Source organism: Xiphophorus couchianus, chromosome 23 (assembly GCF_001444195.1).
Source record: "Xiphophorus couchianus chromosome 23, X_couchianus-1.0, whole genome shotgun sequence".
In the NCBI taxonomy this organism is placed as follows: domain Eukaryota; kingdom Metazoa; phylum Chordata; class Actinopteri; order Cyprinodontiformes; family Poeciliidae; genus Xiphophorus; species Xiphophorus couchianus.
The window spans coordinates 20,349,184-20,366,685 of record NC_040250.1 but is presented as its reverse complement, the minus strand read 5'-3'; the positions used below and the strand labels follow the sequence as shown (position 1 = coordinate 20,366,685).

Sequence of the window (17,502 nt, the reverse complement as noted above, 5' to 3'; positions counted from 1 at the left end):
CTGATTTTGTCAAAACTGTATTGTTTTAATCTTTCCGAACGAAAGATTTTTTTTTCACAGTATCAAAAGTGAATTAAAAAAAGAAACAAGCCAACATACACTTGGCTGTTATTGGTATAGTATAAATCTACATTCGAAACATTAAGGTAATCTTTTCTAGTTGAGTATAACCTGGAAAGCATCAGAGATGTTACATTAAAAACAGAATTTCAGCACAGATTTAAAATAATAATTAAAAAAAATCATCCATCTTCATGAAAGCCATCAGGCAAAAACATTGATACTGGTGTGAAGCCAAAGGCTTGTGTCCTAAAGGTCTGTTTCTATTATTTTTGCCAAGAAAACACTTGGGAGGAGGGCGTCAAGTTAACAGTACAGGTCAGAGCATAATGAATGAAAAATGGAGCTCACACATATACACAAACAACCCTCAGGAAGGTAAGAAAAAGACTCGAAGGGGCCAAAAATATTCACTCAGTATGTACAAGCATTTAAATTAACTGCAACAAACAATGCGTTTCCAATGTTGGAGTGAACATTGCACAGTGCGCTGCCAAGCAGGGAATGAAATAGCAGTTTAGAGAATAAGCACTTCATGGCAAAGGGGTTTCTTCAACACATAGTCTCAGAGTGTATTGGATTTCGTAGTTCTTCATAACTAACACCAAAGAGGGACTGACACTGAAGCAACACAATTTTCCAATACAAGATAGGAGCAAAGAGTTTAGTTCCTTTTCATCATGCACAGGGATGCATCTGCAGGGGGGGTGGGGTCGGGGGTGGGGGCTGATAGAAATCACATTTATCATGCATCCCATTGGCCAAATGTAAAAAAAAAACCTCAATTTAATAAGTGACAACATGAATATTATTAGTGTTGCTCTCATATCTATTGTTTTAAAAAAACATGCTGTATTACTTTTTTCAATTTCATAACAAGAAAGTCTAGCAGGTAGGTCAAGTGAAAGGTAGATTGTTGATCGTAATCAAGTGTAGGAACAAGTATCCAATTCAGTGCCAGGACTGACTTCAGTCTCTTTGAGACTAAAAGCGGCACATCCTGTTATATCTGTAACTTAGGATGGTAGCTGTGTTTTCTTAATATTAGTTCAAAATATTATATTGTGCTCCATTCTGTACATTATTAGCATATTTGGATTAGACTGCAGGTTGTGATGGATGATAAGCACCAATTCCATTTGACTTCATTGTAATTCATCAGTTTAACAACGTTAAACTTTCGCAGATTTGTGATAAAACCATTTATTTCATGTAATTGTTTACATACTACATACGTAAGCACATGGATGCAGTTGAATCAACAGACTTCTCTTCGGTTCTGCATCACTCATTCAGTTCACGCTGCATTCATAGCAAAAGGGTAGAGTTGGCCTTGAGAACGCCAAGTGGCTTAACGGCCACGAGTCGCTTTTCAGTCTTTTTAGTGAAGAGCAAGATTTTGAAACCAGGGTCCCTTGGCTTTATCAGGAGAAGAAAACTGGGAATGAGAGAAGGGCTCAGGCCAAACCGGGCTCTGTTGAGAGAGTTTGTGATGTGAAGAACTTTTTTCTCCCCCTCTGAATTTCATCCAAGTTATTGAGCTGCATTGGAAGGAACCTTTTTGAGGCTGAAGTTGGACCAGTTCACTGCTACTTTCTGGCGAGTTTGCTTTGCTGAGTCAAGACAGAACCTATGAGAAGCAAAGATAAAAAAACTGGATTAGTGATGCAAATAAGGCTAACACTGACAGATGTGAACAGAGAAATCAGCAGATGTTCAACTCGAACAGCCTCTATGGGTTACTAGATGGATCAAAACCTGGATCTTTTTCTGATAACTTAAGAGCTACCAGTTCACCCAAACAGCACTTTTCCATGTGGAATTGCTTACTGACTGAAAAAGACTCAAATGTAACTTTTACCAGAACCACTGAGTTCTTCAAAATTAAGTTAGAAAATCACAGAAATGTACAGTGGTGTGAAAAAGTGTTTGTCTCCATCATGATTTCCTGTTTTTGCATTTAATGTTCTGAAACACTTCAGTGTTTCAGAACATTAAATGCAGTAGTTAATTATTAAGGGAGAAAAAAAAATCCAAAAACTATATGTCCCTGTGTGAAAAGCTACTCTTTAAATAGATAACAGGAAGGCTCAACATAGTAAAACAGACATGTTGGGTTTTATTCATTTACCTTTTGTTCAACATACCACTATTGATTCGAAAATAAGACAACCTTTTAGAAATCTCAGAGTTAAAGGTTTACAACCCCTTCCCAATTTTTTTTATTTATTTATGCTAAATCTGCCAATTGCTAATATAGAATAGTAAATGGCCTGTACTTGTCTAGTGATTTAGCTAGTCCAGAGGACTCCACAGCACTTCACACTACATTCAGTCAGGAAGGAAAAACTATCTCCAATACTGTGCATTTACCATGCTGTTTTTTTCATAAAGAATAAAATGACAAATGGCAAGAATTTGCATCGGCAGCTCCATTTAACAGCTTTTTTAAAGCTTTATAAAAAAACTAAGATCGGAATCTGAGCTCAAAATTCTGATTAGTGCGTATATGGTTTCAACTAAATCACAGCTGTATTGTGATTACCTTTTAAAGTATTCAACTTCCCGATCAATCTCATCCATTTCTGTGGGATCCACATCTTTAGGGAGAAATACATCATCTGAAGAAGTGACATAAAGATGCAACATTAGATGGGAAGACTCAAATTCAGCATAATGTGGTAAATACAAAGCTGTTGCCCCCGTACCAATAGCACTGTTGGACTTTTCTCCCTTATTCTTGTTCTTCTTATTTTTCCCCTTGGGTTGTTGCAGTGGAGGCCCATTTGGAGGAATGGAGGTGGGAGCTTTACTCTCTGATTCCTGCTCAGATCGACCTCCTCGGGTCTCCATGTCAGTTTTCCCCCTTGGTGCACCCACAAGGCCGTTTGCTCCATTTGACACATGTTTGGACGACCTCCCCTCCTCCGTTTTCTTAGGCCCGTTCCTCTGGTTGTCCGCTGGCTGCTGAGGCTGTTTGCTCCCAGCCTTTGAGCCGTGAGATGCCGTGTCTTTAGACTCATTGGTTTTCTGTGCTTCGTTCCCAGAGGCAGCTTTGGTTGGTTTGATTGAGTTTTGCTCCAATACTAACTGCTCCTGTTTTAGCTGCTGCTTTTTATTCTTCTTCGACTTTGCGCCGACGTTTCCAGTGCTCTTGGGATCAGGAGCATCCTCCTTTGATTTTGCCGTTGCTTGGGCTGGCACCTGTGGCAAACTGTCAGATCCAGCAGAAGTACATCTTTCTGGGGAGCGAACTATAGCGAGCTTTGAGAGACTGCTTGTAGTGTGCAACCGCTGGGTGTCCTTTGAAGCAGCACTGACACCTGATGGGGTGTTGGCAGCAGCGTTGGGAGAAGAGGACATATTCGTGTCCTCCCATCCGTTAACCAGGTCCAGGTGGCTCTTAAAGCTTCCCAGCGAGAGAGGAGAAAGGTCCAGGTCTATCTGCTGCAAGTCAGAGGAACCGTTGAGATGGGACAGCAGGTGGTTTCCCTCCAATGTAGCCGCCTTCTTGGGAAAGTCATTGACGTCCAGATTGAGGTCGTACATGCTGAACGAGGCCCGAATCGAGTCTTTGATGGTGTTCTTGATCTCTTCTAGTCGACTTGTGAGAAAACTGTTGACTCGCTCAAGTTCCAGCTGAGGCCAGTCAAGAAGCCGACTGGTTTCAGGGCCATCGGGGATGGGCTCATCTACGGGCTCCTCAGGCGCACCGGACTGGGGTTCACTGCCAGCAGAACCCGTGTTAACCTGCTGAGCTTTTTCCTGCATCATAAGAGGAACAAATTCAGGAGCAAACTTAAGTACAAACACATACACACAATTCAGAACTTCCTTAGAGATGTTTGTATGCACTAATCTACATGAATGTCATATTGATCCTGGTTTTTTGATTATTTATTGGAATTGTTTAATGTTGCGGTGGCAACATTAAACAACATTACAATTTGAAAACAAAATTGAGATGCACAAGTTTGAATTTATTGCAGGTTAAAACTATTTTAATTATGATGTTCAAGAACAATACAAGAGCCAATGTGATTTCATTTTATCACAGGTTTGAAGATGCTGGTTCACCAGTGCACACGTCCAGTTAAACATCAACATAGGTTGGAAACAACCTGTCCAAAAAGAATCATCTGCTCCCAAGCAGACACCTTCAAGCTCAAATACATTTTGCAGGCAAAACTATATTGAGCACAATGTTTATCTTTATTGGCAAAGATCACAAGAAGTATGTTTGGCGGAGTCAACTTAAGTATTAACAGTACTAGGATCACTGTACCAGAAGTCAAGCATGGTTGAAGCTCATTAAAATGTCCTTGAAGTTCAATTTTATAATCTTAAGGCCAGAACTGTCCCAAATCACGGTTTATCAATTTTTTATGACAAAATTAAATCTGAAGTTACAAATATGCTCATAATAGACTTGACCTTTTATTGCCGGACAAAGATTTGAGTTTTAAGCTTTAAAAAAAATCATCTACAGTATTTGTTTTGTTTAAAATTCACAGTTAAGTAAAATTATTTGTTTAGCAACTTTTTCAGAGGTCAACACACCTTTTTCTTTTGTTTGTGTCGAGCCCTCTTGGCAGCCTTGGCACTGTTGACTGGTTTAGGCTCCGAGCTGTTTATGAAGTCCAGCAGCTCGTCAACGTCCCTGTTGTCAATGGCACTGACTGCGGTCAGCTCTGCATCCTGACGCTGAGGCAGCTCCTCTTTACGTCGCGTTAGACGTGAGCGAAGCTTCTCACGGATCTCAGCGTAGTTTCTGCTGGTTGGTGCAGCTGGAGGCTGTAAGATGTTAAACATGTTTAAATATGATGCATGTTTGGCAGAGCAAATGCTTTCCATTTCTTGCTTTCTATCTCAAAGGAAGAAAAAACAAATCTACCGCATTGTGTCCAAAGAACTCGCAGTAGCAGCAGTCACAGTATTTCCCGTCCTTTTGATTGGTTGAAGAGGAGGCACAGGAGCTCCTCTCAGAGCTGCTGTCTTCATCCTCACCTTCTTCCAGCTCAGACAATGGGTGGCACAATGTCCCATTTGTCACTTTGTGCCCTTTACATGCCTGATCCCTGCAAAAGACCCCCACATAAATTGTTTTTTACTTTCAATAAATACATAAATTTTCTAATTCCACAAAAACAGAGACACCAGTTCTAACCTGCAGGCTCCAGCCGTCAGATGCCCTACATTTGAAGCGGCCACAGTTCCCGGGTTGTGTCCGTTACAAGAGTGGTTACAGCCCATTAGAGACGTTCCTAGTTTGCCGTGTTGTGTATTTACCGCAGGAATGTGGGAGTTTTTGCATGAACTGGGTTTATGAACCGATGTTGGGCTGTCTGGACTTGGGGAGTTGAGTTTGGCTGTGGTGTTGTGGAGGTTTGGTACCAGTGGGGAGAAAGAAGTCTGGGCTGCCACGCCAGTGCCGCAGGACGAGGTGACGTGACCGTGCTGTCCGGAGTTTGGCTTTGGGGGCAGGAGGGAGGAATGCTGGGAAGAGAGACCGGTGGGACTGTTGGGCGGTACCGACAAGTCTGCATGTTGATGGTGGTCACTGGGATGAAAGGCTTCCCCTGGACAAAAACACACATTAAAAATTAGCTCTAGGGTATATACAAGGATTGACAGCAGGAATTAGAAATGAGCAATTCCTGTATGGCCTTCAAAATAAATTACATCTCTGGGACATTTTATGTCGCTACAATGGATATGTTTTTGCATGTCTTATGTAACTTGGGAAATCAAAATAGTAATAGAATTACATTTGCTTAAGATAGTGGTAAATTAAACTCTGTTTTTTTTTTTTTTATAAAAAATACTTAAGAATATTTTACTTAGTAATTTTTTAGTCACATAAAAATGACTAAGTAAATCTTTTTTTTAATACAAAGAAAAAAAACATACCGTAACTTAATTAGTGGCATAAAGTAAAATATTCAGTTGGATAAAATTAAACTTTCCATCATATTTGTTCCTAAGACAAATACAGTTTTTTAAAATTTATTTTACCAAAAGGTTGTACCTGATCAGCAGTTGTTTATTTAAGATAAAGAAAAAAACTTTACATGCTACTTCCAGTTAGCAATCTTATTTGATCAGCATAGTAAGCAACTGTACAATCTGATTGCTTTCGCTCTAGAAAACACCAAGAGATTTTTCTTTAAAGCCCTTTTTATTACCCTGTGCATGAATAAAGTCAAAAATTGAAAACTGGCAACAAAATATTTCATCGGTACGTTACTACTTTTAATAAGACTACTGACCCAAACTAAACAAAACGAAATACCTGGTGGCGTTGGTCGACGACACATGGTCTTGAAGTGCTTGGGTGTGGTCTTACAGAGGTCTGCTGAGGTAGACTGGGAGTTCCCAGCAGAGGATCCACTGGAATTCTGGGATGACGGGTGACTGTAGGGACAGACTTTAGGACTTGAGGTTTTTGCCGATTTTCCAGGTGCTTCGTGAAGCCCCCGTTTTTCGTGACAGGCTGTTAGCCCTGTAAATAGAAACATGTCTAAAATATCTCAGATAACAGAGGGCTTAATGGCTGTTCATTTCCATAGTTCACACTGATCAACACATAGAAACAGGAATAAGCATCGGACCTTTTGGTGTAATTGAACCATCAATATCAGACAGAAGCATGTAGAAGTCTTTCAGGATTAGAGTTTGTTTTGTGAAATCGTCTCTTTTCTTTGAGGGGACGTTTAACTATCCAATTATAACTAATTTTTATTGCTCCTACTAAAAAACAAGCTGACAAGTATTTTTTGACACTTTTCGGTCCAGCTGGTAAATCTCTTTGAATTACATTTTAAAGTGTTAACCTACTTATAACCGATGTAGAAAGACACTTCAGACGTTGACATGTCTTGTTCCTTTCTTATTTATGTTGTTCCATTGGTGTGTCAGTGCTCTGCACCCTTTGCTTCTTATTCACTAAACAATTAAACCTTTCAAGAATGACATGCGACTTCATGATGCATGCAAGCATCATTTGACTACTTTCACTTTCCAAGTTTAAGCCTCAATCTTACATTACCAATTCAAATTTTCTTTCCAGATCAGAGCTACAGGAACTCTGGTGTATTTAAGGTAAACTCTACAACGAAGTCTCAATGAAGTCTTAAGTAGAACTATTTTTAACCAATCTGAATAATAAACTAAACTTGATTGCATTGTTTGAAAACAAGGATCAACTGCAAAGCATGCAGTTGACATGAAATCTAATTGTATGGAATATAAAAAAACAACAATTACATTCATGTTGTTTTTTTTAATTTCTAGTCTTTTTTTTCTTCCATTGATTATATTTCTAATTTGTTCTATTCAACACTAATGTTTACTTTTTAGGAAACTACCTGCTCTACTCTTTATTGGTCAAAGTGTTTTGTGGCTTTTTAAGACTGTCGAAGTGGAAACATCTTTTTGCTGCCTATTTTTAACAAAACTCATAAAATTCAAAAACCAGGACAGGTCCCTGACAAAAAAACAGCTGTTTGAGCACAGCTTCAAATGTCTAACAACTTTGCAAGTGAAGAAACATGGGTTCATTTTGGGGCTAAAATTGAAGAGCTGGTTTAGACACAAATGCAAACGCATTTGTGTACTTATTTGATACTCAGATAATGACTATGAATTGTCGATAGGTCAGAACACAATAGTAGATGTCACCAGTTCTGCAAGACTATTAAGAGATGATATGTAGTTTGTTTTTGAGTCATTTATACTGTGCATTTAAGAAGTTTACTCTTTGGGATTATGTTTTATTTTTGAAAATTTTTGAGGAGCAATAAACTGTTGGTTCTTTTCCTTTCCAACCATTAAAATGTTAAAAATGATGATCTTGTCCATTTAAATGGTTTTCAGTTGTTGAACAAGTTTAAGACAGAGCAGCTTCTGCGTCACACTCTGATCAAACCTTCACTGCCCGACAGATTATTGACGTTCTTTAAGGTTCGATACCAATTTAGGACAAACTAGGTTTAATTCAGCAATTAAACACAAAGAGTTTTCCTCAACTGAAAATAAAAAAGTATCCAACATACCATTTGTCTATGCCAGAGAACAGCATTTAATTTTTCAGAATTTGACCTAGCGATCACCAATCACCAGATCAAGTCTATTTCATTTATTGGCTGATCAATAGTTGAGTCACTACATCATCTTCTTTATTTTCTTATGTTAACACCATCATTCATTAATAACTCAGACTAAACACCAGCCTACACATGCAGTAACTTTGTAGTTATCATTTTACCTGCAATAATTCTGAGCCAAAACTTTATTTTATCCTTCTTTAGGTGTAGCAGAGCAAAGATGCCAACCAATAAAATTCCATTCAGTTTCTTCTGAACAACAACACCAACTCAACATCTGGATCTTAAGCCTGGAGAAACCTTCATCCATCACCGTGTGTGTGTGTGTGTGTCATTGATGCCTTTGTTCCTTACCTTGTGATGACAGACCTTGTGAGTGCGAAGAAGTGTTGTGGTTGCAGTTCTCGCCTCCGTTGGAGTGGGCCGAGTTCCAGAGACCTGACAGTTTGTGGGCCGACAGGAAGGAACTCGGGTCCCAATCTACAGTACTTTGCTCCGGGTAACCGTTCCCACAGCTTTGGGACTTACAGGAGGAAGAGTGTGACAATGGTACCTAGTTTGAAAGAAACAAACAAAACAAAACACCAATTAGTTACTCATCTGGCCTTCTTTTATTGACTTAAATCTTGGCAGTAAAAGAACCCGACAGGAGAGTGAGATAAAGGTCAAACAGCTTAGAAATGCGTTAAACTATTTTAATGAGAAAAACAAACGGTAAAAAGACCGCTTCTTGTTTTTTCTAACGTTTAACACATTTACAATTTGAACTGGAAGTGCACACATTAGACTTTTTCTGACATACCACTATCTTTTTTATTTAAGGTCTGAGCAGCTAATTATGAGTTTGAGCAATTCCACTTTTATTTTTCTCAGGACAAATAAAATAGAAAAAATGTGCTGCAGGTTCCATGTTAGATGTTGTTTTGCATTCAATGGAAAACTAAAAGAAAATACTCGATTATGCCCAACTACGCATCAATTAGTTAGCTGAAAAAAGGACATTTAAGTGCATGCTGTTGGATGATGAATTATGGACCAAAGAAAGATGGGAGTTCTTAGTTTTAATGCATTCAACAATTAGGGGAAAAAAAGTCAAATTAGATGTTTCAGAACCTGCATCCCCATATGAAGCAAATCAAAAACAGGTTCTCCCAGAACACATTAGTAATCAAAACTTAGTAATCAAATCAATCAAACACATTATCCAAATATAAGAAAGCAGGAGTAGAGTAAAACTTCGCCTGAGCCAAACCGCTAAATTTTTTTTGTTTAACGTACCGATGAGGGCTGCTCCTGCGTGCTCCTTCTCTCCTCCTCCTCCACACTCTTGCAGCAGCTCTGACAGATCCACAGAGGGACCTCTCCCAGCAGGGACTGGGACAGCGAGGGCACCGCGTCGGCCAGTTTTCGACCCGGCGCCTCCCGCAATAAGGCCTGGGAAAGTGCAGGCACCGCGTCGGCCAGCTTCGTCCCGTGGCCGGCGGGAAGCCCGTTGACAGAACCCGCTCCCCAGTCCTTGAATTCTCGATGGCACAGCAGGCAGCAGGTGTGCATGGGCTAGGTAGATACAGAGAGAAAGAATGTGATGACTGTTTAAGATCGAATGAACTGTGGGATTGAAGCCTGATTTCATGTGGCGCCATAATAAGCTTGAACCAATTTGAAGCCGGGTGAATATAAATAGAAAACTTCTAAGCGTCAGAAGAGTTGCTTGCTTTTTACTTGGCCTAAGAACTACTACTGAGTCTTTCTTTGTTTTATCACTTGAATACTTCCCTCTTATTTATTCTTCTCTTTGAGACCCATAGTACTCAATGAACAGACAGCCACCATTTTTCTTTTTCCTTCATATTGTGATATCACCATTTTGCTCTTTTAAAGGCAGATATAAACAATAATAAGATAGATATTTCTTGCAATGTCTGCACAAAACTCAGTTTGCTTTAAAACACCTAAAAGATTTGAACCACAATCTAAAGGCAGCTACAAAATGTCAATTTTAGGTGCCATAACTGGCTTATTACTAAGTGCAAATGAACATTGTGCTTAATAATGGCCCTATAGTGTCACACACTTGACAAGTTAATTTGAAATCATATTGCTTAGTATCACAAGACAGACTTCAGGGGTTCTGGAGTGTGTAGGGCTTTATAATCTGCACTGGCCAGCAATTTTAAATAATGCAAAGAGTTATACTAGTAAGGAGCAAAGTTATTCTTTTTTTTCATTTAAAATTATTGGAAGGAAGATTAAAAAAAAAAACAGAAACACAACTGAGTGCTTTATTAGAAAAGTAATAAAATGTTTCTTCGTGTTTCAAAAGGATAAATGGAACATCATTAGAAGCCTTTCTGATGTCATTATGATTTAAATCTAAGAATTATGTGAAAAAAATAACACTTACCAGTTAATATTGATTTTTTTCTTAGTTGATTACAACGAGTTATATCTGCGTTCAAGTAGTCTCAGATTTCAGAGCAGGGAGTCACACCTGAGTTAGAGGGTTCTGGTTGCAAGAGGGAAAACTGAGGGATTTGCCTTTTCTTTTGGCACCAACAACAACGAGCCTATTTCTTTCAACTTCCTGTATTCAAACACGAAAGGAACATATTCGCAAATAGATATTTTACAGTGTTGCCATGAATTAATGAAGTGCTAATAAATGGTTAATATGGGCAACTGTTACTACATTCTATGTGCATGAAGGTATATAAGATATTAAGCTCAGAGTTTCTTCATCAGCTCCAGCTTTTCTGGTCCAAAGATTGACTTTAGGGAGCATTCTGCTTGTTTTCCTGACTCAGAACTTGGAAAATACAAATTCTGAGTACAAAGTGAGTGGACAATTAGTACATCACTGTCAACGTAAATTGTTTACAGCTAGGGTATCTTACCTTCCGGACCTACAGTACGCTGTGCATTATGTAATCATTATTTTTCAGCTGAGTTTATTGCTTCCCTGCAACATGGGAGTCATAGTTTAGTCACGGGAGATGAAACACAATTTCACAAGTAATAACTAAATCCTCTGCTAGAGCTACTAATCACTGAACAAATTAACCCAACAAAAAACAGCATTTAATAAAGAATACACAGTTAGGAATTAACTGGACATATGTGGACTTTCCAGAGCCTAAAATTTTAAAATTATCTTTTTGACTTTTTAAAATCTTTCAGAAACCCTCTATAAACACTCTGCAGATTCATCAAGTTTAAGAATAATGTTACGGTTTTGCAAAAATCTGTTTAGATTATCAAAAAGGTTTTAAAACTACAGCACTAAACATGAATTTGACCAACAGAAACCAGAATAGTCAGTAAGGAGATGTAATGTCCGGTTTGTTTTGAACTGTCTATGTGGAGCTTCATGGCATAAGAAGTATTTTAGATTGGTTACATTTTTGGAGCATTAGATTTCTCCGATTCCACTCACTGACTCAGTGAAAAAAAGAAAAGTACAGACATTGATGACCATAATCGTGGGGTATCAATAAACTAACAAATGTCAACAGAAGTCAACTCCAATTCTGCGTATGTATAACACTGAATCACATGATTATAAATCATATATAGCTAGACATAAGTTACATCCATGCCACAATATATGTTTAAGAAAAAAATTTGTAAGAAAAAAAAATTTGTAAGAAAAAAATAAACAAAACTACATGTTATTGTTTAAAAGAGTCACATTAAGTTAAACATGTTCCGTTTTATTGTTATTATATCTTATTATAGTAGTTAAAAGGGAAAACTGATTATAAATAAATATTATAGTTTTAAAACTTGTTCGTAACTGACCCAGACTCAGCAAAATTCGCATCAGCTGGAGTTATATTTTATAATTTAATTAAAAAAGAAACAATATTAAATTTGAGTCATATCGTGTAGTTTTGACATCGTTTTACATGCTCAGTGCAAATGACGGTCTCATTAAGACATAACAAAATGATGCGTTTACAGTTAAAGTTTCCACCTCCCAAACAGATCATAAAAAAACAAGACACGACGAAAAAAAGAAAGAAAAATCCTAATGAGATTTGGCATAATAATTTTTAACCCATTCTCTCCTGTAGCCCGGTGGGCTGCTAAGCTGTTAGCTTGTGCTTGCAGAGCGCTCCTGCACATAGGGATGAAGCACGTTTGCAGCACACTGACTAGCCTTGAGGCTAACGCTAGCTGGGCGGATGAAGAGTTTTAAAAGGCTGGAAACGGGACGACCTGTCCGAGGTACAATGTCACCTGTCCGACACAAGAGATGGGGCTGCAAAGCTCCTGGATTCTCCTCCCTCAATCCAGCTTATGTGCTGACCTGCACATCCAACGCGATCAAGCTCCACATCCACGACAAGTACATCAAGTGTGAAATAGCTTTCAAGTACGGAGCGAATGCATTTGATTTTACCTCAGCGGTTTTCGTTAATTAAATTTTTAAAAGAAAGAACAGTACGGTTCTGTTTGGATTAGCAGAGTGGAGAAGGAACATAGGCCGAGCAGTCTTTACAGATGGGTTGCTTCTTTAGCTACCTGGTTCGCCCTGGTGCTGGCCAGCCTATCCAACCCAGCATCTCCTCCTCCGCCGCCACCGCCAGCTGCATCGCCGGGAGAGACAGAGCTCTTCGGTGCGGGCTGCTGTCCAGGCACAAGCTCCTTCTGGCCGACCCCTTGTTGCTTGCTTTTCTTCCTCGCCATTACTGTGGTGTTTGCGGGACGCTTTGGCCAAGTTTGCACCAGTTTCAATGTTTCTACGAGCACACTTTCGTTTCTTCTCGGACCTCAAAATGTTCTCTATCTCCTCCAGTCAAGACAACAGTCAATATGGCGGAGGACTGGCACACTCGGGGGTTCAGAGGTTAAAGATACTACTGGCAAGAAGGCTTCACTTCCAACCGGTGAATGAATTTGCTGCAACGTTCAGTCGGTGAAGCCAGAGATCGCCATGTTTAGGGAGGGCAAAATTATCTTTTTTTTCTTCTTTAGAGTATAATTGAAAATACAGCCCTAATTCCGAGAATTTCTTTTATTAGAACACATCGTTAATATCTATTATAATAGCATAATTCTCACAAGCATGTATAAATTTTAAATCAAATGTAATATATATAATTAAAGAACGAATGTGTCAGCTACGATTTTGTTTAACTGGAAAATAACCATAAACATGTTGCTTTAGGTTATTATTATTATTATTATTATATTATTATTGTTGTTGTTGTAGGAAACAGATTTATATAGTCGATAATTATGTAAAGTTGTATGATTTTTGCATGTGAGAAACTTTTAAAAATAAAATTCAGTACTACTACAATTATTGCCGTAAATACGCGTGAAAACGTTTTTATTATGCTTGAGCAAATTAGAAACGGGTACACGTCTCTCGCGGAGGGGAGTGGCTGGCTTGACCATGACGTTTTACGAGGCATTACGACCCCTCCAAATGCTTTTGGAAATGGTAGAGCCATATACATAACATTTTCATTTTTGAATTTAAGCACACTTGAAAAAATGAAGGGCCATGTCATTGCTTTCAAATTAAGAGCAGTCTATTTAATCCAGTACCGGATTGTGACGGGCTAACTATTTTTTATTAGCGTTTTGACAAGGCAGCCGAAAGACTGGAATTTCCGAGATTTACGTCCAGTCCTTGAAGGCAGCACTATTGTTGGATCTCTGTGAACTGTGGACGTAGCCTGCACAGACAGTCCTTCGCTCATAGTAGATGCTTGTCTCGTTGTAGTTTGTTTACCTCCGCTTGTTTTACTCTTGCCAGCTCAATAATGGAAGGAAGTGTTTGCAGCATCCAGGTTCTCCTTTGGGCGGCCGAGTTCGTGGAGAGGAAAGGCCGAGGTTGGTATTTCATGTCAACAGTCAGCCTAGGGGTAGGAGTTATTGTTGCTAAAGAGGAAAAAACAATCTGCATCGAGAAGCTGTTATTAATGCATTCGGGATTAATAATACAGTAATCACATTATTTGCATTTGTTTAAGATTGCACATGATTTTCCAGCTAGATGGTGCCGCGGCCGATCTGTGCCATTTGACTCAGTGACCTACATATCGGTGGCATCTTTGTATTGGAAGGCGCCAATCTCACCGAGTTTGAAAATGAATCCAGGGCGGCGCTCATCAGTCCTGCTCGATGAATGAAAAGAGCGACTGGGCAGGAGAGCTGCGTTTTGTCGCGCATTGTGCAAACTGAGTCAATGCTAGTTTAATTTAGTAAGTTAGACTACTTTAAATCTAAAAGTCTCGGTTTGAATGTGACGGATAGCTAATGGATGGATGGCGCCAAAAACCAAAAAAAATAAATAAACGTTCAGCTGATGACTCCTCAGATTGTTTTCATCATTTTTGCTTGAACGCTTTAGCTTGGGTTGGGGTAATATTTCTGGCATGATACATACTTAATCAGAATCCCAGGACTTCTAACATATTTACAATGAGAAACCCACCATTATAACATTGTAACAGTAATTTTATCAGCGTCATAAACATGGACTTCCTCCCCGTGCAGAGGCTGAACATGGATATGCTTCACCCCCGCCTCTCAGCCCCGGTAACTCGGTTAAAAGAAGCAAACAGAAGAACAAGAAGATTTCTGCTGCTGGCGGTAAAAGGTGAGCACATGATGTAACAGATCAATGGCACTTTGCATGTGTCTCTCAGTTATGATAAGGAACCATAAACCTCACCTATAAAAGTTGTTTCATCATTTCCTATGCATATTTATAACATTAAGGAAAGTGTGTTTTTAATTCTAATTGCAGGACAGTTCACAATGAGCTGGAGAAAAACAGGTACTCACATTTTTTTTTTTTTAATTAAATTACATCAGAACTGTCAAAGCTGGGGTTTTTTGTCTTGAGAGATATAACAGTACATTGCCTTCGTTTATAATTCAAACTTTTCTACATTTCGTCACATTGTATCCATGGAGTTTGCCTGTGCAATGCCTGAAAACCTCAGAGGCTTTCGCAAAACAGATCACATACAGACATATTTTCCTGAGTTGACTTCTTAAGGTTGTCACGGTAAAGTGGAATGTATACAAATGCATAACAGACGTCACATTATTTGCAACGCAACGTGAAACTGAAAACCACATGAATCTTCGTCCACTTCACAATTACGTTGTGTGGGAATATAGCATAACTCAGTCAAGGTTCCTTTGAACTTTGTGGTCGTAATGTGACGAGATATGAAAAAGTAACATTGCTGATTGTTGTAATCTGCAGACGAGCTCAGCTGAGGCAGTGCTTGGAGCAGCTGAAGAAGCAGGTTCCTCACTCTACCGACTCCATGAGGAACACCACCCTGAACCTGCTGAGACAAGCTCAGCTTCACATAAAGGTACTGCAGAAAGCCTCACGCTGACCTCTCCAACAACATTCCCTTCCTCTCTCTTTGTATCTGAAGCTTTGCTCAAATGTCTCTCTCCCCTTCGTCTGCGACGATTCAGAAGCTGCAGAAACAGGACGAGCGTGCCGAGCATCTGAAGGACCGCCTTCGCTGGGAGCAGAGGGAGCTGCGGGTTCGGCTGGAGCAGCTCCAGAGGGGAACGGAGAGGATGAGGAACAACAGCCAGGGGTCCACCATGTCCTCTGAGAGGTCGGACTCAGACAGAGGTGGGTGCATGACGGGCTCTCAGCTGAAATCTGTTATGTCACACTTTGTTTTTACTCTCTTTTTGGCTTGAACTTTTAGAATGATGCAAAAAAAAAAGTCTTTGTTTTATTTACCAAAAACACTAATAACAGGAGTTTTTTTTAAACAGCCCCAGTTTTCAGCTCTTTCACCTTGAGTTTCCTCTCCTAATGGGTTTGATCTTTGCTGCTGTCCTCATTACAGAAGACGTGGAGGTGGATGTGGAAAGCATCGTGTTTGACTGCGTGGACTCTGACGGGCTGAGTATTGCACACATGGACGCAGACCACAGTTACTCCAGCTTGGACAGGTCCCGGCTATGACCACCATGACACAGGGTTTAACCAGAGGGAGGGTGGGAAGAAAACATTCCAAAAACAAGACAACAGAGGATGAGGCAAGACGTGGATACTGTACACAACCGAACACTTTTGTTTTTACAGGACAGCTTTCTTTTGGGGGGTGGGAGGGATATCTTCTTTCAAAATAAGTTCAGGCTAATAATGTATTCAATTGCACTGGGATGGATGTTACAGCATGAATAAGCATTCCTCTGATAAAGCAATTATGTGTTTTTGTTCCCAAAAGCCATGAGGTGTTAACCTTTCTGTCATTTAGGAATCCAGTTTTTATCTAAATAAGGGCTTTAATACAAATTTCCTTCATGTCTGTGCTGAATTCTGCCTTAAACCAGATTTAAACTAACGTTCTACGCTGCTTCTCCTTAGCACCAAGTCTATATTGCAGCAATGTCACATTTATCATGCACTTAAAACATTATTTCTGTTTTGTTTTCCTTTTTTTTTTGTCCTCCTACGTAAGTTCCCTTCGTGTATTTATAGCTCTTTTTCTTCTGTTGCACATAACGTCCACCCGTTGCACTTGTTTTGTCAGAAGGACGTGGGGTAGGGCAAGAGATGGGGGAAAAAAAATCAACAACCAGGAAATGGGGGAAGGAAGAAAAAAAACCTCAGTCACATTTGCACATTGAGGTTTCATATCAGCACACATTTACATCTCTATTTAAAATAAAGACTTTTGACGCATTATGTGATCGATCGGATCTCGAGAGCGTTCAAGTCGGGGAGGAGCGTTGGCCATCTTGAGTATTCAGTTGGACATTTGAAAATCAGTCAAAGCAGGTGACACCTACTTGCAATAATTATGCAATCAATGCTGATTACATGGATTTAATAATTGAAGTTGCTTTCTTCTTCACTTTTTGTATATGCAAGATGCCTTATTACTTTTAGTTCGTCTTTCCACCCAGTAATATTATGTAGCATTTTTTTTGTACCGTTGTAAGCTTTCTTTCTTTTTTTTAAGCAAATAAATATTTTCTATATAAATTTTTTTCATGTGTTATTTTTTCAAAACTATTCTCTCTGAGAACTTTAGGAACAAAGCCTTGTAGAAGTATTCATACCTTTATACTTTTTTCATATGAAAACTAAAATAAATGTGTATTGCGGTGATTATACCTGATAGAGCAACACAAAAACCAGAATTTTTTCTACAAAAAAAACAAAAACTAGTATACTATGGTAATCTGCATTTGTATTCAGCGCCATTTAACTCTTATGCCACTTGATAAAGTTGTGGAAGAATTTAAAGGTGGTTTAACCTGTCCACAGGATAATTATTAGTTTTGCAATCCCAAAATCTGAATATTTGACATATTGTAGCTTTGTGCGTTT

The 17,502-nt window shown here is 39.1% G+C and overlaps 2 protein-coding genes across 3 annotated transcripts; one reads left to right on the top strand and one right to left on the bottom strand.

Annotated features, from left to right (window-relative positions):
* Position 1: 1 nt before the first annotated feature.
* fam193b (family with sequence similarity 193 member B) lies at positions 2 to 13,209 on the bottom strand. The gene is made up of 10 exons (XM_028009112.1): positions 12,690 to 13,209; positions 9,444 to 9,722; positions 8,520 to 8,718; positions 6,353 to 6,562; positions 5,228 to 5,639; positions 4,955 to 5,138; positions 4,621 to 4,854; positions 2,769 to 3,825; positions 2,606 to 2,681; positions 2 to 1,690 (listed from the first exon to the last, which is right to left on the bottom strand). Exons 1-10 carry the CDS (start codon positions 12,852 to 12,854, stop codon positions 1,594 to 1,596), a joined length of 2,913 nt encoding a protein of 970 aa, XP_027864913.1. The 5' UTR covers positions 12,855 to 13,209; the 3' UTR covers positions 2 to 1,593.
* A 273-nt stretch (positions 13,210 to 13,482) lies between these two features.
* Positions 13,483 to 16,937, top strand: mxd3 (MAX dimerization protein 3). Of its 2 annotated transcripts, XM_028009113.1 has the most exons (6): positions 13,722 to 14,009; positions 14,676 to 14,778; positions 14,929 to 14,958; positions 15,397 to 15,511; positions 15,621 to 15,786; positions 16,010 to 16,937. In XM_028009113.1, exons 1-6 carry the CDS (start codon positions 13,940 to 13,942, stop codon positions 16,126 to 16,128), a joined length of 603 nt encoding a protein of 200 aa, XP_027864914.1. In that variant the 5' UTR covers positions 13,722 to 13,939; the 3' UTR covers positions 16,129 to 16,937. The 2 variants fall into 2 exon arrangements, with proteins under 2 accessions (XP_027864915.1, XP_027864914.1); XM_028009114.1 differs by lacking the exon at positions 14,929 to 14,958 and having other exon boundaries at positions 13,483 to 14,009.
* Positions 16,938 to 17,502: the final 565 nt, after the last annotated feature.

Bases quoted from the DNA above. Each gene is read 5' to 3' on its own strand.
- mxd3 (XM_028009113.1), top strand. From the start codon at position 13,940: ATGGAAGGAAGTGTTTGCAGCATCCAGGTTCTCCTTTGGGCGGCCGAG. The intron at 14,010-14,675 runs GTTGGTATTTCA...CTCCCCGTGCAG, and splicing joins CGTGGAGAGGAAAGGCCGAG to AGGCTGAACATGGATATGCT. The intron at 14,959-15,396 runs GTACTCACATTT...TGTAATCTGCAG, and splicing joins AATGAGCTGGAGAAAAACAG to ACGAGCTCAGCTGAGGCAGT.
- fam193b (XM_028009112.1), bottom strand. From the start codon at position 12,854: ATGGCGAGGAAGAAAAGCAAGCAACAAGGGGTCGGCCAGAAGGAGCTT. The intron at 9,723-12,689 runs GTAGCTAAAGAA...GTATCTACCTAG, and splicing joins CCAGCACCAGGGCGAACCAG to CCCATGCACACCTGCTGCCT. The intron at 5,640-6,352 runs GTATTTCGTTTT...GTTTTTGTCCAG, and splicing joins TCGTCGACCAACGCCACCAG to GGGAAGCCTTTCATCCCAGT.